At 46.2% G+C, this 21,538-nt stretch overlaps 9 protein-coding genes across 9 annotated transcripts; 6 read left to right on the forward strand and 3 right to left on the reverse strand.

Moving 5' to 3' along the window:
• Positions 1 to 214: 214 nt before the first annotated feature.
• Positions 215 to 1,683, forward strand: BDV27DRAFT_119253 (polysaccharide lyase family 20 protein). The gene has a single exon (XM_032064820.1). The coding sequence runs from the start codon at positions 374 to 376 to the stop codon at positions 1,133 to 1,135; it is 762 nt and encodes a 253-aa protein (XP_031933673.1). The 5' UTR covers positions 215 to 373; the 3' UTR covers positions 1,136 to 1,683.
• On the reverse strand, positions 1,666 to 2,595 carry BDV27DRAFT_119254 (ankyrin repeat domain-containing protein). Its single transcript, XM_032064821.1, has one exon. It carries the CDS (start codon positions 2,525 to 2,527, stop codon positions 1,730 to 1,732), a length of 798 nt encoding a protein of 265 aa, XP_031933674.1. The 5' UTR covers positions 2,528 to 2,595; the 3' UTR covers positions 1,666 to 1,729.
• Positions 2,596 to 5,538: 2,943 nt separating this feature from the next.
• Positions 5,539 to 6,375, forward strand: BDV27DRAFT_167497 (uncharacterized protein; the record flags this gene model as incomplete). The annotated part of the gene is made up of 1 exon (XM_032074503.1): positions 5,539 to 6,375. The coding sequence occupies one exon, from the start codon at positions 5,539 to 5,541 to the stop codon at positions 6,373 to 6,375; it is 837 nt and encodes a 278-aa protein (XP_031933675.1).
• A 709-nt stretch (positions 6,376 to 7,084) lies between these two features.
• Positions 7,085 to 9,821, reverse strand: BDV27DRAFT_140213 (chaperonin 10-like protein; the record flags this gene model as incomplete). Its single annotated transcript, XM_032069610.1, has 8 exons — positions 7,085 to 7,665; positions 7,800 to 7,803; positions 8,394 to 8,593; positions 8,655 to 9,289; positions 9,358 to 9,493; positions 9,559 to 9,673; positions 9,729 to 9,743; positions 9,801 to 9,821. 8 exons carry the CDS (start codon positions 9,819 to 9,821, stop codon positions 7,085 to 7,087), a joined length of 1,707 nt encoding a protein of 568 aa, XP_031933676.1.
• Positions 9,822 to 10,715: 894 nt separating this feature from the next.
• Positions 10,716 to 11,023, reverse strand: BDV27DRAFT_35405 (uncharacterized protein). The gene has a single exon (XM_032076409.1). The coding sequence runs from the start codon at positions 10,948 to 10,950 to the stop codon at positions 10,747 to 10,749; it is 204 nt and encodes a 67-aa protein (XP_031933677.1). The 5' UTR covers positions 10,951 to 11,023; the 3' UTR covers positions 10,716 to 10,746.
• Positions 11,024 to 11,109: 86 nt separating this feature from the next.
• BDV27DRAFT_119257 (uncharacterized protein) lies at positions 11,110 to 12,253 on the forward strand. The gene has a single exon (XM_032064822.1). It carries the CDS (start codon positions 11,212 to 11,214, stop codon positions 12,214 to 12,216), a length of 1,005 nt encoding a protein of 334 aa, XP_031933678.1. The 5' UTR covers positions 11,110 to 11,211; the 3' UTR covers positions 12,217 to 12,253.
• Positions 12,254 to 15,959: 3,706 nt separating this feature from the next.
• On the forward strand, positions 15,960 to 17,507 carry BDV27DRAFT_151858 (uncharacterized protein; the record flags this gene model as incomplete). Its single annotated transcript, XM_032071436.1, has 1 exon — positions 15,960 to 17,507. One exon carries the CDS (start codon positions 15,960 to 15,962, stop codon positions 17,505 to 17,507), a length of 1,548 nt encoding a protein of 515 aa, XP_031933679.1.
• Positions 17,508 to 18,458: 951 nt separating this feature from the next.
• BDV27DRAFT_151859 (uncharacterized protein) lies at positions 18,459 to 19,388 on the forward strand (the record flags this gene model as incomplete). Its single annotated transcript, XM_032071437.1, has 1 exon — positions 18,459 to 19,388. One exon carries the CDS (start codon positions 18,459 to 18,461, stop codon positions 19,386 to 19,388), a length of 930 nt encoding a protein of 309 aa, XP_031933680.1.
• Positions 19,389 to 20,131: 743 nt separating this feature from the next.
• On the forward strand, positions 20,132 to 21,439 carry BDV27DRAFT_140217 (uncharacterized protein; the record flags this gene model as incomplete). The annotated part of the gene is made up of 1 exon (XM_032069611.1): positions 20,132 to 21,439. The coding sequence occupies one exon, from the start codon at positions 20,132 to 20,134 to the stop codon at positions 21,437 to 21,439; it is 1,308 nt and encodes a 435-aa protein (XP_031933681.1).
• Between the last annotated feature and the right edge of the window lie 99 nt (positions 21,440 to 21,538).

Consider the following 21,538-nt stretch of genomic DNA (forward strand, 5'->3'; position numbering starts at 1 on the left):
CTTTGCGAAACGTGACCAATAATGAAAGTAATTATGCATTGTTCGAGTGAAACCGGGCCAGTCACTTGCGTTGGTTCTTAGTCGCGGGATAGTGGCTGGCATATTGACTCCATTCTGCTGCAGTCCAGGTAATTCCAGCCGAGCGGATGCAACCCAGCAGTGGTTTAAGAGTATCTTGGCTGCACAAGTCCCCACTTTCAACACGAGCAATAACCTGATTTCGAGAATAACAACGCTTGGCCACGTTTATGGTATTGTTAGGGGTGAACATATGATGGGGGATCTAGAATACAAAAGCCCCCAAAATCGCCGCTTCTCGAGTCATGACACAATGTAAGAACAAAGTATTGGCCCATCCCTTTTCCCACTCAAGATGCATTTCCAATCAGTAGCAGCTGCTATACTACTTAGCTTAAGCTTCACAATACATGCTACCCAAACTTTCAAGAACACAGGCACCACCTCAGGCTGGAGCTCCATCAACCAAGAGCACAAGGGCACAGTGCAACAAGTTACCAATGTTGTCTACGGAGGGTCAACCGCCCTGAAAATGACTCAGGTCTACGACTCGAGCTACAGCGGTCGCTACCACTCAGAGGTCGTTCACAACGACATGTACAAGCTAGGCGATGAAGGCTTCTATGGCTTCACGTTCCGTCTGCAGGAATCCTGGCAGTTCTCTCCCGCGCAATCGTACAATATTGCACAGTTCATTGCCGATTTCGGGGACACAGGCTGCGATGATTACATGCCTTCCAGCATGGTGTGGCTGATCGGCGACCAACTCTTTACGCGAGTCAAGACGGGCAGTGTGTGTGCGCAAAAGACAACCACCTTTAGCAATTTGGCTACTGTGAGCGCGGGCGTGTGGCACAAGATTATTATTCAGGCAAAGTGGAGGGCCGACGGCACGGGGTATTATAAGATGTGGTTCGATGGGAAGAAGGTGCTCGAGAAGTACAATATCGATACCACCGTTGATGATGGTCGGCCGTTCCAGTTCCGGGTTGGTCTTTATGCGAATGGCTGGTATGATGATGGTGGTATGAAGGGAACTCAGGGAACTCGCCAGGTGTGGTATGATGAGATCGTTGCTGGCACCACCTTTGCCGATGCGGATCCTGATCAGCAGTAAATCGTTGCCTTTGAAGGGAATATGCAGTGTAGATGAAAGCGGGGAATTTGATGTTAAATCGTCCCAATATGCAAGGCGTATGGATAAGATATTTTAGTGCAGTTTGTTTGAGTTGAGCACCGGTCGTCACTGCTTCGGTGCTCATTCAATATATCCATCTCTGGGAGACTCTCATGTATTAGTTGACCACCTATAGAGAATCACAAAAGGGGGTTAGCAGGTCAGGGTCATCAGTCGGCGATAGTGCGGTCTCAGCATTAGTCAGGAGCGAGTACTGCTGGTACCCAAGTATAAAAAAGGTGAGGCCTTCGGAATAGCGAGCGCGTTGTTCACATATCTTGGCCAAATAAATACTGAAACCCTCTGTGAGAGGAGGAAATTACACTAGCCAGTTTAAGTTTAATTGAAACTGGACCCAGACGCGCGCTTTGCAGGCTGCGGTCCCGAAATGATAAGCCGTGAAATATACGTGTGCAGTGGTTGTACTCTGGCATCATTTAAGAGACAATGGAACGAATTTATGATGTCAAGTTTAATAATGATCTCCCTACACATAGCACATTAAAATTCGTGTATATACACAGCTCCCCAACTCTAATCTTCGTATCCGTCCATTGAAGACGATTTCTCATTTTCTGAAACAGGCGTTGCACCCGCCTGCAGAAGAAAATCCACAACCAGTGGATGATCTCGTTTTATAGCTGATGTCAATGCATTAGCATAGACACCCCCTGGGGCATTTATATCGGCACCGGCCTCAAGCAAAATTTTCACGAGGTTCAGGTGTCCATATCTAGCCGCAGCCTGAAGCGCGTTCCCATGATACCCGCCTTGAAAATTTACCTCTGCGCCAGCATCTAAGAGCGCCCGGACAGAATCTTCACTTCCATACTGTGCTGCTGCTTCAAGCGCAGACCCATACATAGAGCCTTCGGCATTGGGACTAACCCCTTGAGCTAGAAGAAGCTGAACCATTTCCAGACGGCCAACTTCTGATGCTGCATATAGTGCTCGATTGGCGGATGTGAGGCTGAAGTCCTTTTGCGCGGATGCATGATCTAAAAGAATCTTCATAGTTCTTGGGCTGCCGACAGCAGCACAGGTCAAGGCATTTCCATGCACACCTCTGTGTCCCGTGACATCTGCTCCGTATTGGAGGAGGAGTCGGATAATGTCTTCATGTTCAATGTTGCTGCCCACAGCAACCTGCAAGGGGGTTTTACACTGTCCATCCTGCACATTAACGTCTGCCCCGTTTCTCAAACACTCCTCAACTCTAGCGATGTCGTTGCTTCTAACCGCTTGATGAAGGGGGGTACTTCGCAAATCAGTCATTGGGAGGGGCACGCCGAACCCAGCATAGTCGTGATAATCATCGAAGCCCCGGAACATCCTATAAGACCTATAGTGTGAGACATAATACTCATTCAAGTGTCACGATACTCTCTACTATAGTTAGGAATTCAGTGAAACAGCATAGCTTACTTGAAGAGAGATTATTTCAGAGTGAATAGTCTCAGCCTTGCAAGACTTATCAGTGGCGGTTCCGAACACCCACCGCCTTCCGCCGGTGGGTGTTCGGCAGCCTAAAGGAATTTTCAGCGTAAAGAAAAATAATCAATTTTCTATCTTTTTAAAGCTATACAAACCATAAAAAATGCCCAAAACATCTAAAATTTCAGATTCACATGTAGATAAAGCTATTGAAGCTGTCTATCTTGAAAAAAAGCCTAATATTGCAAAAATCACGCGAGAATTCGGGATCCTATACTGCACACTCCATAGCCGTATTTATAAAAGAAGAAAGCCTCGTACAGCTCGAAATATACTAAATAAAACACTAAATAAGTATCAAAAGACTGCCTTAAAGCAATAGATTACTAAAATACATAATATTTATCTCCCGGTGACTATATCATTGCTTTTAAAGTGGGTAAACCTTACTGTACAGCGCGATAATCCTACACAGAGTATCAGTCAATTATAGGTATATTATTTTTCCAAAAGACTTTCTCCTGATCTTAAATTAAGCCCTGTAATTTAAAGACCAAAGGAGAAGAAATATCTAGATATAGAGAATATCAGACAGCTTTAATTCTGATATATTCAGTTTACTAACTTACTTAAAGATATTCCTGCTCGCCTTGTATATAACTTTAATAAATACGGCTTTCAACCAGGCAGTAGAAAGTCTTAAAAAATACTTGATATAAAGAGAAGAGTTTCTAATCTTTCTGAAACTGAGTATACGGAGAATATTACTGTGTTTGAGTATATTGCTGTAGATAGCTGGATTATAACTCTGCTCTTTATCTTTAAAGGAAAGAAATTTATAGAGGTCTGGTACAATAAAGCAATTCCCGATTATTATACTACAGTTACCGATAAAGACTATATAAATAATAAAATTATACTTAAATAGCTTTAAAAATTCTATAAGGAGATTAAAAATTGTACAAAAAAAGGAGAAAAATATATACTTCTCTTCGACAGCTATATAGCTTATAAAACAGTTGAATTTCTTTAACTCTGTAAAATATATAAGATTCTTCCCTTTTGTTTTTAACCTTATATAATATATTGCTGTTAATTGCTTGATAGAAAGCCCTTTCTTATATATAAAATATACTTTCGCAGTACAAATAATTATATTACACAGTGGTATAGAGTCCCGGGAGATAAAGCAAATTTTCTACATAATATTATTGCTGTATATAAGAAGACTTTTACTCTGTACCTTATTTGTAACTCTTTTAAAAAACACAGTATCTTTCCTCCAAATAGATCTTCAATTATTGAAGATATTCAGAAAACTTTACTACCTTTACCAGAGATCTCCGCACCTGATTTATATATATACAGAGAGACTACACTACCTCCAAATCCTTAGTCTTCAAGTATTGAGAATACACCTCCAAAAAGTACTCAGCAAGTTGAAAAGAATCAGAAAAAGCTATTTAAACTTCTAAATAATAATATATCAAACAATCCTTGTATTGAGTACTATCTTGACTACTTATTTCATCAACAAAAGCTTCAATCTAAACAGTTTGCTATTATAAATTTAACTTTTATATAAATTAAGGCTACACAGATATCCCGAAGCTGTAAAAAGTTTAAGCGAGAGATTTAATACCTTGGAGATAGTAATATACTGTGTATAAAGAATACAAATCGGTCTATTACAGATAGGAAGACCAAAGATAATAAAAAAAATAAGAAAACAGTGGATAAGGCGTATTTCAAAGTGTACAGCCACCTCCCGCCAGCACCTTATATAGAAAATAAAACTACAGCTTCAGATACAGGATTGGCAGAGGAATCGGGTAATCAGCTTTATTTTATTGATTCTACAGGCATTTAGTAGTAATAATATAAATTGCTTCATTTTCTTCCTTTACACTGAAAATTCCTTTAGGCTGCCGAACACCCACCGGCGGAAGGCGGTGGGTGTTCGGAACCGCCACTGATACTTGACTCCAGAAGAGTATATAACTGGGGCAATTGACATCCTTTTATGTGGCTCCGGTTTACCCCACTTTGGGTGCCTTCCAGTACTTCTGTCAGCACATACTAGTCCTAAATAGAAAATATCATCTGATCTCCGTACAGGGACCCCAGTCCCGGTTTCTCAGTCATGTCTGCATTAGTTGGCCCAATCTCTGATACCGCATTGCGATGACTGCGTGGGGTGGACATTGATATTGATTGGTGGATAATCCGATCTACTTGTAGAATACTTCGGGTACTTTCGTGTTTTAAAATTACAGTATCTTCTCTGTATAGAGTTGTTTATAGATGATATCAGGTATATCATTATGAGTCTTCAAAATGCCCCCTCTCTCGGTATATTCGACAAGCCTCCTCAAGTGCTGTCGTAAGTTTATATTGCTTTTTCCTAACGAGGTCTAGCCAGCATCCCAATGTGCTCGAAGTATTGTCAACATGTCGAATGTTGCAGGGCTGCACATACGAGCTTTTGGCGTTTGTATCCAACAAGTAAGGGAACGATTGCAAATATGACGCGAGCTATGCTTGTGAACCACAAGTCCCAGAGAGTCCGTGTCAATCGTGTCTGCCCTGGCAGGTCACCGCCTCACACATGTTCGACCATATGCTTCAACAGCTTGACACATACCAGTGGGGAGTCATTCTTAGGATAGATAAACCTTCGACGATCTATAGCACAGCACCAATGATATGCTATGTCAAGCCCCACATTTCAGGCGCAAGCTGTTGATTCGCAGAGTTCGCAGTGGATCCAAGGCTTCAAGAGTGCAGAACACGAGATGGGGCTGGTGGTGCCTGCTTGGTGCTTCTTTAATAACCACCCGACCCCCTATTATACTCGTCTAATATGACAAAAGTCCCGATAGCGAAGTCCAACAACACCAGAAAGCACAATGGATCAGCAACTCACATCAACACAAAAAGCCAATCTGCACGAGGTCGCTGACCTCATGCTAGAAATCTACCAAACTTTGGCAAACATGCGCTTCCTCAACCCCGCCGGCATCATCAATGGCCCACATGATATCGACAATGTTCGTGAATTATATGAGGAACTCGGCCTAGACCCCTCGATCATGTATCTCTATAGCATCTTACCGTACATCGACATCTCCCTTGCTGGCCAAACGGATTTCTTCAAGGGGGGTATCTTCGCCGATTACCGTCAACCCGAAGACATAGAGCAAGGACGCGATCCGTTCCATATTATGCCAAGTGATGATGGCTATGAAGATGAAGATGGTCCATATATGCGACCGTGGATAACTGCACTCTCGATTATAGGGAACCACCAAAGTGTGATTCTATATGATGCGCGGAGGCATCGGATTTGGATCATTGATCAGGAAAGTTGGGACACAACTGATCCTGCGATACGAGGCAATCCAGACCGCGAGTCTGCTGATGAGTATGAGTGTGGCGAGAGAAGCGACAACGACAATAGCTTTCAGCATATACCTAGTCGCCCTGCTGGTGATGTGCTGAGAGATATTATTCGCTGGTATCGCTCATTGGAGATACTGCCCGGTGGCGGGGAAAATAGTGGACAGGAATGGGACAGCGACGAGCTTCCTTTGAGAGAGCTGTATTCGAAGCATGGCTGGCCGGATAATTTCAACGGTGACGCCTTTCGGGCAGACCAACTAAGGCATATTACGTCAATCGACCCAAGTATTCAGTTGATGCGCCATTCGGATACACAAGGACAGAATGGAGAGGATACAACGTGAAATTGAAGTCGTGAGGCCGTGGTCTACACGACTGCCATATGATGTCAAAGGCGCGAGGGGCCTATGTGGAACACCATACTCAAGAGTATGACGGGATTCTTCAAAAGAAAGAAGCGATGCTGGAGGACGATTAGGATAGCTTAGCCAAGTACAGCATTTAGGTTTAGAAGTACATGGAAAGCTACGATACTCGATTCAACCATACAGTGCCGTGGCCGCAACGTATATTGCTCTGAAGAGCATGGCAGATCTGTATGCAGGATTTCCGCGGTATCTTCGCCCCATGAATAACAATACAGTGAAGTCATTCTATTCTTTCTTTCTTCGGTGTTGGAAATTAGGAGCTATCGAGCACATAGACCCTCTCATGCTACTGTTAGAGGAAGGGCATGCTCTGGTCATGTGTTCAACAACCCTAATCACCAGGATAGGACTCACGAATACAAACTACGATCAATTGAACAGGTATCTCATCATAAAAGCTTTGGTCATTTACCATAATAATCATAATCAAACTCCCGCCCACCAGGCGACCAATGTACAACGAAACCCAGCCTCACCCGCCAAACAACACCCACCCGCTCCCCTCATGCAACCCAGATCTATACATACAACACATCGTCTAACCACCCAAATAAATCAAAAACACAATCGCTCCACGCTATCACACCATAATTTCACACTGTCGCAGTCGATCCAGCGAACCGCATTACAGGTTGGCAGAAAGCTTTCCGTTCTTCTTGCCAGTGTAGGTAGCAATGAGGTCCATCAAAGGCGGGGACAGGGCATCGTAAGACTCCAAGCCGACCGACTTGAACTTGGAGCGAACTGCATCCATTCCGCTGGGGTTGAAGCCCTGCTCAATGATGGAGGAGACGAAAGCAGCGAACTGTGGCTCCTGCCATCCCTTCTTGTCCGAAAGCTCGACGTGAACAAAGTCCAGTCCCTTGAAGGGGTGGTCAACTTCAATGCGTCCGAACAAATGAGCACCGCAATCCTTGCAGGCGTAACGCTGGATAGCAGCAGCCTCGTCGATGATCTTGAGCTTTTCTGCGTTCGCAGTCACGGCCAGGTTCTCCTTGGGGATCACACCGACGACGGAGAAGAGTGCACCAGCGGGCTTCCAGCACTTAGAGCATCCGCAGGCGTGGTTGTGGGCGACGTTGCTCTTGAGAGTGACGGTCACTTTGTTCTGAGGGCAGAGACAGTAGAGGTTTCCGCCAGGGAAGTTTTCGTTGCCTTTGGTGAGGCCGTTGTCAACGAGGGGGTGGAGGGAGACAGACATGGCGGCTGTTTTGGTTGGTGTTCAAAAAAATGAAGTGTGGTAGGAGGTAGTAGTATATGAACCGCGTTGCGATTATTTATATGTCGCTCGTTGTCTGAAGATGATGTCTAGAGTAAGTTCTATATGTCAGTTTTGTTACATTTCTCGGACATTTATAAAGTTATAGATCCATTATCGCGCCATATTTGGTACTACGAATCCCCTCATGAGGAGATCAAACTCCAAGAATAATTGGTGATTTATTGAGGGGTTTTTTTTTTATCTATGGTCTCCACGTCGCGGTTAGAAAAGCCGTAGACGGTCCGTGTCCGTCACGGACCGTGGGTTTCTATACTCAATCCGGTTGTGCTTTCCGGTCCCGTGCCCGGAGTACGGAGGACCAAATCGACCACTTTGACGCCCCAGTCCGGGCGCGCTTCCGAGATTCTCTTTTGATGGCGTGCTATCGGCAGTTATTCACTTCAACTTATCTCCGGCCGTACGAGTTATCCCCGAAGTATGGCATTGTTGTGCATTTTTACTATGTCCATGGAAAGAATGGATAGTACTTTTTGAACAAACTTTAGTAGCATTTCACTACCTAATTACAGATGGAAATCCTTAGAGCAACCAGCAGAGAGTGAGTTGAAATGCATTATCGCGTTAAAATTCATCATTTCCAGTCATTCTTTATATGTACAATTCGTAATACCCCATAGTCTACTCCGTTGCCTCACGATACCACCGTATCAACGACGCATCGGATGCAGTCCCCTTGCTTCATCTGTTCGAAAGCGGCATTGATGTTGGCCAGTTTCTCACGGTGTGTGATAAATTCGTCGATTTTCAAGTCTCCGCGCAAGTAATCCTCCACAAGAGCCGGAAGCTGGGAACGACCCTTGACGCCTCCAAAAGCGCATCCCCTCCAGACGCGACCGGTAACTAGTTGGAATGCTGTTTCGAAAGTCAGTAAATATTCCCCACAATGAAAGCTTTCGGATAGGATGCCACATACGCCTGGTTGTGATTTCTTGACCAGCAGCAGCAACGCCAATGACGATGCTCTCACCCCAGCCCTTGTGACAGGCTTCAAGCGCAGCGCGCATGACGCTGACATTTCCGGTGCAGTCGAATGTGTAGTCGCATCCACCGTCAGTCATGTCAATAAGCTCATCCTGAACGGTCTTCCTTAGTCGAGCGGGGTTGAGGAAATGTGTTGCGCCAAACTTATAAGCCCACGCTTCCTTTCCATCATTAATATCCACGACAATAATCTTTCCGGCCTTCTGCTTCACCGCGCCCTGGACAATCGATAGACCGACACAGCCAGCTCCAAAGACAGCGACATTAGCTCCTTCTGTAATATTGGCCGTAACAGTAGCAGCACCGTAACCGGTCGTTATACCGCATCCTAGAAGACACGAGCGGTCCGTCGGGCAAGAGGGAGTGACCGCGACAACTGAAATATCGGCGACGACAGTGTATTCAGAAAAGGTCGAGCAGCCCATGAAATGGAGGAGATCTTTTCCGCGGGCTCTGAAGCGGGTTGTCCCATCGGGCATTACGCCGCGGCCTTGTGTGGCCCGGATCTTACCGCACAGGTTCGTCTTCCCGGACCGGCAAAATTTGCATTCTCCGCACTCCGGCGTACTGACCACTTCGTTAGCACTCCATTCAACCTTTTTTTTTTTTTTTTTTTTGTGGATAGAATAACATACTAGAGAGCGATCACGTAGTCACCGACTTTAACATTGGTAACACCTTCACCAATAGACTCAACAATACCGGCACCTTCGTGACCCAGAATCACAGGGAAAGCGCCCTCGGGATCCTTGCCGGAAAGCGTGTAGGCATCTGTAGGCGAGAAGAATCACGCTATTAGACGTGAACCATAGAATTTCGAACAAATCTCAACTCACCAGTATGGCAAACACCTGTGTGGAGGATCTTGATGCGGACTTCATGAGCTTTTGGTGGTGCGACCTCGACATTCTCGACTGAAAGGGGTTCTGCTGCTGCCCAGGCAATTGCGGCCTGTTTATTCATCAGTAATTGTCCTCTGCTCCGAACATGGCTTCTCCATTCGTACCTTGCAAGTGATGGTCTATTTATTGTTAGTAAACACACTCCGATAGAAGATCGGGAACAGTTTTCAGCATACCTTTCCGACTGTACTGGCCATTATGGATGAAATCGATGCTCAAAGACTCAAATCTAGTAACGGAGGAATGCACAGGGAGAAAAAAGTTCAAGAAGAAATGAAGAAAGAAAGAAAACAGCAGCTATTGTAAAGAGCAGGTACATCGCATACAAACAGAACTACGGAGCAAGGAGACGGAAATGAGATGAGACCCACGACGGAAAGGAAATATTCTTCAGTGAGGGGTGAGGGGAAACACCATGAGGGGATAGCTCACCGACAAAAAAAAGTCCAGATCGCAATTGTGGGGTTTTCTAATTGCTTCGATAAAAGGGTTTTAAGTCGACATCGTAAGAGATTATGGGTTCATACGCCGTAGTTTTGGTGGAAGGATTATTATCGGAAGACATGCCGAGTCCATTTAATTCCGGCCGAGAGATACGGCGTCGAACAACCCTAATGGGTTATCAATCCCGGACTCTAACAATTTCTGTAGACTTTTATTTACAACAGAGCAATCTCACGAGCGTTGCATAGTATTAGATAGCTCCCTATCGCACAATCTGTAACATATACGATCGCAGCAATTGATTGCGTTTTTGGGAAAGAAAATTCTTCCACACGCATCGGCAGCCAAGCGTTCCTTTAGACTACGGATAAGACTAGCCTCCCGATACGATCGGCGTCTCTCCAATATTGTGGGCAGCCAGAAAGGAAGGGCAATCGCTTTTACCCCGCATGCAAAGTTAGATTCCCCAGAAAAGCACCAGTACATCGATTCCTCTGAGGTCCCCAGTTTTGCAAGTGTCCCAGATAAAGATTATGTCGAACTTGAATGCCAACCTGTCTTGGACATACAGAAGATATTTGGGAACAAGATTGGTACCTTATGACTATGCTAGAGTTGAACCCAACTATAATCGTGGAAAAATCATTCTGGTACCTATGTGAGCTAATCTAGGAACGATTACACATCATACGGCGCCTTTTGGCAAAGCAAAACCTCTTTATCGAAGCTAAGTAACCGGGAAAGCACGTATATCAAGACGACAGACAATCGAAGAAACGGGGCCATATAGATATAGGATGAAGGGAGTAATGCGACAATCGTGTAGGCGCTTCCAGCCAAGCTCCACGGTGGCTTATACTGAAAGGGCCATTGCCACGGCATCCGAATGATTTTCGTCGAAATAGCCGTTCTGGTTCTTAGATTATTTATTGGGAGTCTTTATAGGTCGTGGCTAATGTTCAGTTTCAGCCTTGCATGATGGACACGTCTAGCGCGGTCTAGGCGAAGCGTCTAAGCCCCGCTAGCGGTACTTCACGTGTTGTCACAATCGATTTTCTGCTCAACAGCACGGCAATATGCACATTCACTATAGTTTTATAGCTTCTTAGCACGTCGAAGGAAAACACCTCCAAGTCCGGTCAAATGCCAACCTCACTTCTAGACCTGCCCAATGAACTCCTTGAACAAATAGTTCAGCTAGCATTGACCTACGACAACCCCCCACCCGACTGCCCTCAGGCCCCGTATGAGGGTTATGTGTCTGGGCCACGGAAGGCACCCTGTCGTTCGTGGAGCTACGGGCCGAGCCATGTTAAGTACCAGAAAAAACAGGATTGGCAGTCAGGCTGTCTATCCCTTCTTCTACTCAACCGACGAATAGCGGACATTGCAAGGAGGAGGCTAGACCCGTTAGATCCAGTGCCTTGTTCGTTAAGGCTTGACGTTATCCTGGCCAATGAGACAGATTTACTGCCAACCTGGTGCTTTCTTTCAAAGGTCTGTCGGCGTGTCGATGATCTCACCGCCACCTTCAGGATAATTGGTACTAGCCCAACGCTGGAAGGTCGCAGGCAGAGGTTTCGTCCGGGAGATGGTACTCCACCTCCAATTCTCTGGAGCTTCTATTATATATTGGAACGTTTTCTCGAGGTTGGCCCTCTGGCAGAACATAGACTGCCCACAGCCTCGCCTCGTAGCAAACGTATGCCGTTCAGTATCAACCGACTCAATCTGGACTTCGTCTCATCCAAAGATGGTACAGTGGCACCACCGCATATAGGTGTTTTTAACTGGATAGGCGGCATTGACAACGAGGATGACATAGAGTCCTCTGTATGGTCATCCAGTGATTTGGCTTCCTGGCTCATGAGACCGGAATGGCTGGCAGAGTTTATCAGCGGCTACATCCGATATCTACTTCGCATGGGTGGCAGGGCGGAACTCCACGGAGCAATGATATATGAGTATGTGGGGAGTATCCGGATCTGTGTCGACGGGAACCTTTTGGAGGAATATCGCCTGGATTACATCTTGAAGGATCTGAATTTAACGTATGGCTTTGATGAAATCAGACGCAATTTCTTTGTTCGATGGAAAGCGAAGGCTTATCGTGTTCGTCAGGAAGCCGGACTTCCAGTTATTATTTGATGTTCTCTTGATTAGGACTATCCCTCGTTGCTTCTTTAGTCTTTCTTGAAACATAGACACCCTTACCCTTTTAAGTAACCATATGTCTAGCGTTAGGGTTTATTTCCAGAAATATATAGTACTTGCTACTAGTATCACTTCGATGCCGTACGTTGACCTCACCATATAGTACTAGTTGAAAGTGCGATTTCCCAATGATGTAAATAGATTTATATAAAAGGTAGTTATGAAATCGTATTTTTGATTCTGTTCACGAATTAGCCTCAGGTATCCCATGCTTTCTCCTGAGAACTTTATCTGTGTTTCCATCGGGGCTCGAAGTACATTCCTATGACCTGGAATATATGTATATGCCTCCGCAACTAAGTTACGGAACCAACTTTTTCATTTTTATTTGGCTCTGACTATCTTTTCATTTTATCTTATGATCTATACATTTTTCCTCTTGTAGAAGAACAATTTCAAGAAATTTACAATGTTGGTAAAAGATATGGGCATCGCCTGCATTGGTAGCTGTAGGAAGCCGCTTCCGCATGTACTATATTGATTGCAACAGACTTGTCTGATTGCCTATCAAGATCGTGAAATAAAAGAGGGAAAAATTGTGATACAAAGTAGCCTTCTCAAATTCCCTACTTTGACGAACATCTGTAGAGTCCTTTTGCTGACCTTGCCATGGGTATCATATGTCATATTAAGGTCGTGTTAGATCATCCTTACGCGAGGAGGAGTGATGAAAGTATCTTCTCACTATGATCCGTACTATCTTAAGTCTTTCTACTATTCTGATAAGTACAAACTACCACAACTCTGTGCAATGTGGCATACAAGTCACGCCGCCACGCAAGGACCAGAGCAAGCTCGAAAACAAACAAAGTAGCATTGGCCTCTGCAATAGACAAACCTCGCCCCCGAAATGTCCCATGTGATTGAGTATCAGGCGTACGCCGATATGCGACTTTTTTTCATTCGGTGAGAATCTATTTTTATGGCCCCCTCCTCGCTACCAAGCATACCTGGAGACGCCATAAACGGAAGGATCTCGGAGAAACTCAGAGCAATACCCCCATTTGACATGGTTGCATCCTTCGGACTATTCCTTCATCCTTGCTTTTCCTTGCTCATCAGACCATTGAATTTTCATCAATGGGTTAAAAATGGACTATTCCACGACACGGCTCACGATACTAGGTCTGATGGACTGTCGCTCTCTTCTGCCTTCATTTTCAAACACATCCATGGATGAAAGTTGAACACTTTTCTATTATAGGAATAGTTGAAAGGAAATTCCAATATGGTGTGATATACCAATTGCCGGACAGGGTCTTTGGGCTTCCTGGCTTCAACGTATGGCGGGATTTATTGTGTGGTGCCTTGTATGAAGAACAGTCGAGGCCTTCTTATTCAGCGGAGTACCTAGTTGCAGGTCCATGGGTCCCATGTACGCTATCGCTTCTGGGATCTGCAGGGGGCGTTATGTTATTGATATAAAGGCTGTATATTAGCCGATCATTTATTAGTGTAAGCATGGGCAAGAACTAATGGAATGTATGAAACATCTCGCAGTGATTGGATATCCTCCAAGGATTGCAGTGTTTTCGAGTACTCAGGATGTAAGTGAATGGTGCTATGACCATCACCGTTTCGGAATGCTACCGATCATCGTGGTGCAGTATCTGATTGATACCGACCAGCGGCGGCAGAGACTGCACTAGAATCTGTACAGGTATCGTGTGACTCTGATCGGGAAGAGACAGGCCCAATCATTGAGATTGCATTCAATATGGTACTCATTCAGACACTACTGAGCATTGTTGTAAGTTCACTTAAAATGGAAACTATAAGTCACCACAGGTTGTAGGATAGGAGCGCACTTTTCCGTACTCAGATGGAGGCACATATATTCCGCAACCTACTTGACTTAATGCCATGACTAGCATAATAGTATCCAAAATACACAATAAAAAGATGCGTGATATAGTAGTACAAAAATAGAACCCCATCCGATATCAAACACTGGGCCCGGGTCAACTTCGGATCACGATGGTTATTCCCCTAGTCCGAACCCTATTGAGTGGGACGTGAACTCCGAGCTTGATCCCGAACCACCGACCTCGAGCAACCAACCACAGACACCACGGCAGAAGGCTTGTCCTATAATTGGGAACCACCTGGTTTACAGAACTAGGAGATCATGATCCTATTTGTGGGATGTAGGACTAGAAAGCTCCTGGGGTGGTTCAGGTAAATTAGGTCTCGGCATAGATCCAGGGGTTCGGGTATTTTACGGTTGATCCACTTCCCGAGGGGTCGACGAACGCCCTCGTGCTGACGATGATATGTTCGTCCCTGCTCCAGATCGGCCTTAGTGTCTCTGGTGGATCCTTTAGAGTCGTTTCGACTTTTGAATCCTGTCTCCAACAGGGTTGGTTGAGCGGAGGGGTAAAAGTTAAAAAAAAAAAAGAGGACCTTGGTTGCTCTGCCCAGTCGAGATCAAGGCCCCATTAAATGGTCTCAGTGTGGGCTAGCCTGTTTCAATCATGCGGGATCTGTTCCCCCAAAATATGGTGCTCACGGTATCGTTGATTCATGGCAGACAATGTCAATGCACAGGTTGTGAAGGAATATTATGCTGCGACCTAAGAACCGATCTTAGACTAAGCTCTACCTCCGGAGAAAAGGTTTAACCCTTTAATGTGCATACTATACGTGGTCTACAGAATCGTAAATCGGAAGAGGTCGATCCATTTAGCGTGACGAATAAATCTAGACTCGTCGGCCGGCGATATCGGAAGGGTGTTCTCATAATTGAGTTTGATTCCTTCAGGGTGCATACAGGCTGCTCGCCCCGAAAACCAGCCGGCAATCCCGGCTTAGCCAGTTAGGGTAAAACCACCGTGGTTCACTCTAGCACAAGAAAAGCGAAGATTCTCCCCGACCGTTTCAGATTGAAGATGCGTTCTCTCTGTTGTTCCTTTGCAGCCATATTTCCCCACATTAAGAACTCTATTCGCGCCTGTAGCTTGACTCATGCAAACATAGTTTCTAATTATAATTGAGATCGATGGTTAGTTGCCATGATTCATGGTCAAGTTCTGGAGTGACCTTGCACCAACACTAAGGTCGAGCCCTAGGGGCCAGGGGCTTTCCCGTGCGTCGGGATGGTGATAGTCACTTGGTGTGTGCCAGTTTTGGTCATATATTCGGTTGGGACTTGTAGTTTGGAAAGATGTAATGCAATGGTGTATCGAGGTCATTTAGGTCGTGGTTGATTATGCGTAAAGGTGATTATGCTTTATGTAAGAACAGATATCGCAAATATAATAATATAATCAAGAACGTCATTTGAGGAGAAGCGGCTTTACCGTTCTAGCAGTATGAACCGAGTACCCCAAATATCGGACGTACCAATCCGATCTAGTCAAGCGCATTTCCAAATCAGAGTTGATTTTCTAGATGCGGTCTTTCTTTGAAACGCAGATCTACTGCTAGTCTTGCCTATGCCATGGATAGAGTGGTTTCATTGTTAGTCCACAATGGAAACATGGTTCCATCCCAGTCTGAATAGCGACATCAAGAGCGCGAAGGGGGAGATGTCACGTCTATATAAAGGCCTGCAATGCGCTCCCATTACCACCTCATTCAGCCAGCATCGACAACATTCTTTCCTTGTTCACTCAAAAATCCATAAACAAAAGTCATTCTTCTTCCGTTAATCTTTTCAATCTTTGTTAATTCCCGATATGCGTTACGCTCTTTATACCCTCGCCCTTGGGGCAACCTCGACCCTGGCGGTCCCGGTGTCTGTGACATCGCACAATGGTACCCTGCCGAACGTCCCTGGTAGAATTGGTACTCCCCTCTCCAACCCATCCAGGGATCGTGCTGGATTGCAGTCTCGTACCTTCTTGCCTCTCATTGAATGGCTCGGCAACCACGGCTCGGCCACTTCCACTACTTCTTGTGAAGCATGTGAGGCTTCCGGTAGCGCTACTAGTAGCGGTGATGTTAGTGTGACTACTAGCGTTTGTGAAAAATGCGAAAACGGCCACGGTGTTGGTGTGAGTGTTAGCTTTGGAACCAACCCCAGTGCCTCTGCTGGCGCCAGTGTCAGTGGTGGTGTCAGCGGAAGTGTGAGCGGAGGCGTCAATGGTGGTGGTAGTGTTGGCGCCAACGTTGGCGGTGGTGCCAATGCTGGTGCTAGTGGTGACGCTGGTGCTGATGTCGGTGCCAGCGGCAGCGGAGATGTCAGCGGAGGCGCTAATATTGGAGGAGATGCTAATGGGGGAGCCAACGTTGGTGCAGGCGGTGATGCCGGGGCTGATGTTGGTGCCGGCGGCAGTGGAGATACTAGCGGAAGCGCTAATGTTGGAGGAGATGCTAGTGGCGATGCTGGAGCTGGCGTGAGTGCTACGGGTAGTGGAGATGTTAGTGGAGGAGCCAACGTGGGAGGAGATGTCAGCGGCAGTACAAACGCCGGTGCCAGTGGTGACGCTGGAGCCAATGTAGGTGCTACTGGCAGTGGAGATGTTAGCGGTGGCGGAGATGTTGCCGGCAATGCTACTGTCGGAGGAGGTGTTAACGCCGGTGGTGATGTCGGTGCCAGTGGTAATGCTGGGGCCGATGCTGGAGCCACTGGAAGTGGAAATATTAGCGGTGGAGCTAACGCCGGTGGAAATCTCAGCGCTGGCGGGGATGTCTCTGGCGGTGCCAATGTTGGCGGAGATGCTGGCGCTAGTGGTGACGCTGGAGCTGACGTTGGTGCCAGTGGAAGTGGTGATATCTCCGGTGGTGCCAATGTCGGTGGTGATGCCGGTGCTAGCGGAAATGGAGATGCCTCTGGCAGTGCCAACGTTGGTGCTGATGTTAGTGGTAATGCTGGTGCCGATGTTGGCGGAGGAGCAAATGCCAGCGGAAACCTTGGAGGCAATGTTGGAGCAGACGTTGGAGGCAACCTTGATGGTAGTGCAGGTGTTGGAGCCGACGCTGGTGTTGGTGGAGATGCTGGCGCAGGTATCGGAGCAAATGCAGGCGTTGGCGGAAATGCTGATGCAGGTGTTGGTGCTAACGTTGGTGGCAACCTGGGAGGTAATGCTGGAGCTAATGTTGGAGGCATCCTTGGTGGAATCGCTGGTCTTGGTGGTAATGCTGGCGCAGGCGTCGGTGCCAATCTCGGTGGAAACCTTGGAGGAAGCTTGGGCGCCAACGTGGGTGGAAATGTTGGTGGAAACGTCGGCGCGAATGCCGGTGTTGGCGCTGATGCAGGCGCTGGAGAGGATTGCGACGAGTAAGGTGGTCGCAAGACACAGAAGTGCATTGCTCACCGGCGGGCATCTTTATAAATGCTTGCTTCTTGAAAACCTTTCGACCTTTGCTTGATTGTTTTTGTCAATGCTGCTGGCTCGGGCTAGTACCCTCATTATTGTCTATAGTCGCTCACACATGTCTCTCATTTATATGTCACATAAATAATTGTATCAATTCTGTCTTCCAACATTCTCCGCCTAAACCCACTTTAGCCTTATAAAGACCACTGGGAAACGGAAAAAGTACATGGAACCTAAAGTGAGTGGTATCACACTAAACAACGTATTCCACATTAGGAAGACGTAGGCATGAGGTAGGTCCTATGTTTCTTCATCTAGAATGATGCTTTTGTGAACATGCTTTGCTCTATCAATAGAGGGTTTGATTCAAACAGACCAAATCCATGGAACGGGAGACGAAAAATGTAACGTTTAACCCATTGCATAAGCACAGGCTTTCTCTACGGTTTGTAGCCCTGGAATAAGGGCCACCTAAAAGTGACAGTATTGGAACTGAGAACCCGGAAAGGTCCATGTTGTTTGGCATAAGCCATACAAAGTGTTGAAATCTGATTTGGACCCTCTTTCCAGCTTGACCTACGAGTCAGTCTAGTATTAAGGTGGTAGAAAAGCAATAGGTCGCAGGAAGCTTGGAGCAAATGGGAACCTACCCCATGCTGTTTTGTGACGGATTTGGGGTTCTTGCTCGCACTGGAAATTGATAAATCGACTATGTTGGTGTGGGAAAGGCAAGTGAATATAACTTGTCACAATCGATATGTTTTGCCACCAAATGCCATTCAAAACTGTCCTCTACCTCAAATATTCTTATTGATTGTTCATTCTCAGAGCAGAAAATTATCCAACGTTGATAACTACGGCACGCTGAGAAGCAACCGTCTATTTTACTCTTTTTTAAGTCAGAACAGTCGCACGATGTCCTTATCGCCAACTGCTCGACCTACGAACCGTCATGTCTCTGACATTATACATCTACACCCCAGCAAGGAACCCTGGTGTGCTGGCTATGCTATCTCACAAGGACGCAGGTGCTGTCGGCCTATCATCGCTTCTGATTGTGCTGCCGCCTGCAGTCTACTTGACGAGGCCATTGACAAGCTCCATGCCGGGTGCTCCATAGATCAATTCTTTCAAAACTTGGCACCCCTCGTTCTGTGCAAAAGTAGTCATCAGAATCAAGCATCCCATCTAATGGCCACCTGGGGTAGGCAGATACGCAACTTTCACATTATTCAAACGGCTTGGCAGGATCCGTTAGTCTTCGAACACGAGTATCGGACAGGGCTAGCCCAGATGATTGCGCGGTCAGATGAGGTTGTCACAGATATTCATAATTGTCTTGACCCAAGCCATGTTGGCTCTCTGTGGACAAGGGTCATGGCAGCTACAAGTGCTACTTCACAACTCAGGACGGAAAGATATTCATCCACCTCAACTGATACTAACTTACAGAGATTTGAGCTCCCCACCATGAGATCTGAAGCTAGAAGCAGTGCACATCCGGCCAGAGCTGGAACCACAGGCTCTTCAAGTTCGTCGGTCCTTCGTCGGTGCGTAGAAGGAAACTGTGTTATTTGCCAACTGCTATTATGGGAGCCAGGCCACTCGACCGACGAAGAAGAGATTAACTGTAACAGGGATGAGAAGGATAACAAGGAGGGCCAGATAGAGCATACACTAATCCATAGCAGGACCCTCCAGGAATGTGACAAGTTGTTGGTCTGGTGCAAGAAGAGATGTGGTACCAATTTCCACAAGTCCTGCATGGATCGCTGGGTAGAGGCATGTCAGAAAGACTCACATCCAGTACAGTGCCCTATATGCCGATCGCCGTGGAAAGCGTGAATTGCATCATAAGGCCAGGCGTTTGTGCCCTCTGTAATGCATTGGCTCCGTCGCAAGCCTTCGCAATTTCTTGTTTGTTATTGTTGATCTCTGTATGTTTCCTTTGTCCTTTATTTCCTTTGATGGCTTATGGTTATCTAATTCAAACGACAGCTCTTTGTCACAGGTTAACTTACAATATGCCAAATAATGAAAGCTACAATGACGCTATGGCCAAAGTGACGCTTCGTTCCATGTTACTTCTACGCGGAAAAAATAACATTGTAAACTCAGTGGGCATTTGTAATAAAATATGAAAGGTTGCTACCTGCGGTATATACTATTGAACAAAGCGATATCCATAAAATCCACGCCAGAGCCCTGTTTCTCATTGAGACATTGCTAATCATCATAATGGGTACAAAAATTACATTGTCATTCGTATTAATCTCTCCGGGGCGCTTTGTAGAAGTTCTAACTTGCTCCAGTGGGTTCTGCTATATAGAAAGGCTGTATGCATTTATAACCCAGGCTGCTCCCAAAAATAAGTATATCCATGTCTATCTATATGGTCATTCGTAGCAGGAAGCGTTTGTTGCTTAGACATCTTACTCACTTGATTCCTATGAATCCAAACTGTCCTACCCTGAAATACTGCTGACGAAACGGAATTCACTTGCCCACGCGTAAATGCAATGGAGTCGAACTACCTTACTTGGGCTTGCCCTACGGAAGTACTGGAAAGAATCCTCTACCATGTGCGTATGACGGAACTATGGGAACTGATCGATGTGACGGCAATCGAGGAAGCTGCCATTCGGGTTCTCAGCAAGGCTCGACTGAGGGAGCTATTCCTCTGGAACGATTTCTATGTCTTTGAGTCAGATCGAGAGTGGAGAAATTGGCGTAATGAAAACTATTTCCGGCAGCTCGAAGAGCAAGACAATCTGAGAAGACCATTAGTTTACCGACATGATGACCCTGTAACACACTGCATTGCGCTGGATCGTGAAGACCGATTGCAGTTCATGCTGGAGTGTGGGTTACCACTGGAGTGCTGGACGAAGAGTGGTTGGAGTCCACTCGGTGTGGCAGTTCATTACAAAGCGGACAGGTGCTTCAATCTGCTCTGCGCTGCACAGCCTGAAGAGGATGTTCTACGACAAGACACCGGAATCCTGCCGAGCGCTCCTAATTGGCTCATGGCTTTCGTCGGGGAAAGGGCATACACATATGGTTTTGCAAGGCTACTTGATCATTTTGACCAGTATAATGAGACTCAACATCATAGAATAGAGCTTCCTCCTATCAGCCCACAGGCCATCTACCATGTGGTTAGGACTTTTGCAGTTCCACTGATCGAGCGTGCCGCTCATGCAGGACTCAGGCTCGCTTTAGCGTCAAATCAGACCACCCAAGAAGGAGCATGGCACATTGCACCCATCCGCCCGGATGCAATGGACTTGGTAAATGTGCTGTGCCGTGAGTGTGCTACCGGCCTAAGCAGTTACGATGCCTACAGTCGGACACCCTTATTCCAAGCTGTAGAGTCTGGGAAGCCGGATGTCGTGAAACTATACATTGGTCGCGGTGTCGACGTGGATCATATCGACGCGCGCACAGACACAGCCCTCCACGTTGCTTGTAAACAGAGGCCAGTGAACCTGGCAATCCTACAGCAGCTTCTTGGTCTTATCGACGTCAACTCCGGTGCTGGAAGCGCGCAGGGCACACCATTGCACACATTACTGTCGAGCACATGGGAACATACGTGGAACAACATTCCTTGGGTCTCAATAACTAGCCCAAATGGTAGTATTCAAGGTCGGAAACGGAAGCGCGTTCGCCTATTGTCAGCCGAGGAGCAAATGATTATGGATGTTGCTTGCGAGGCTTGTAGCAAGATCCTGGATCTTTATCCCGACCAGCAAGTCGTTAATGCAGATGGACAATCCGCCTTAAAACTGGCTCGAGTACTTCGTCTCAGACGGCTAGCAAATAGGATTATAGGGGCTGCTAGGAAGGCAGAGCGGCGATGGGATAGACGACTGAGACCCAGGATAAGATATTGACTTTCTTTTCTTCTTATGCTTTTCTTCACGTTCACTAGATTTATTGCTTATGTCTCACATTTAGAACTACCGTTTAGATATTATGCGCACGATGTAGCG

The sequence above is a fragment of the Aspergillus caelatus genome (assembly GCF_009193585.1).
Source record: "Aspergillus caelatus strain CBS 763.97 unplaced genomic scaffold BDV27scaffold_2, whole genome shotgun sequence".
Taxonomy (NCBI): domain Eukaryota; kingdom Fungi; phylum Ascomycota; class Eurotiomycetes; order Eurotiales; family Aspergillaceae; genus Aspergillus; species Aspergillus caelatus.

Excerpts from the sequence above, each read along its gene's own strand:
- BDV27DRAFT_119253 (XM_032064820.1), top strand. The coding sequence starts at position 374 with ATGCATTTCCAATCAGTAGCAGCTGCTATACTACTTAGCTTAAGCTTC.
- BDV27DRAFT_119254 (XM_032064821.1), bottom strand. The coding sequence starts at position 2,527 with ATGTTCCGGGGCTTCGATGATTATCACGACTATGCTGGGTTCGGCGTG.
- BDV27DRAFT_35405 (XM_032076409.1), bottom strand. The coding sequence starts at position 10,950 with ATGCCGTGGCAATGGCCCTTTCAGTATAAGCCACCGTGGAGCTTGGCT.
- BDV27DRAFT_119257 (XM_032064822.1), top strand. The coding sequence starts at position 11,212 with ATGCCAACCTCACTTCTAGACCTGCCCAATGAACTCCTTGAACAAATA.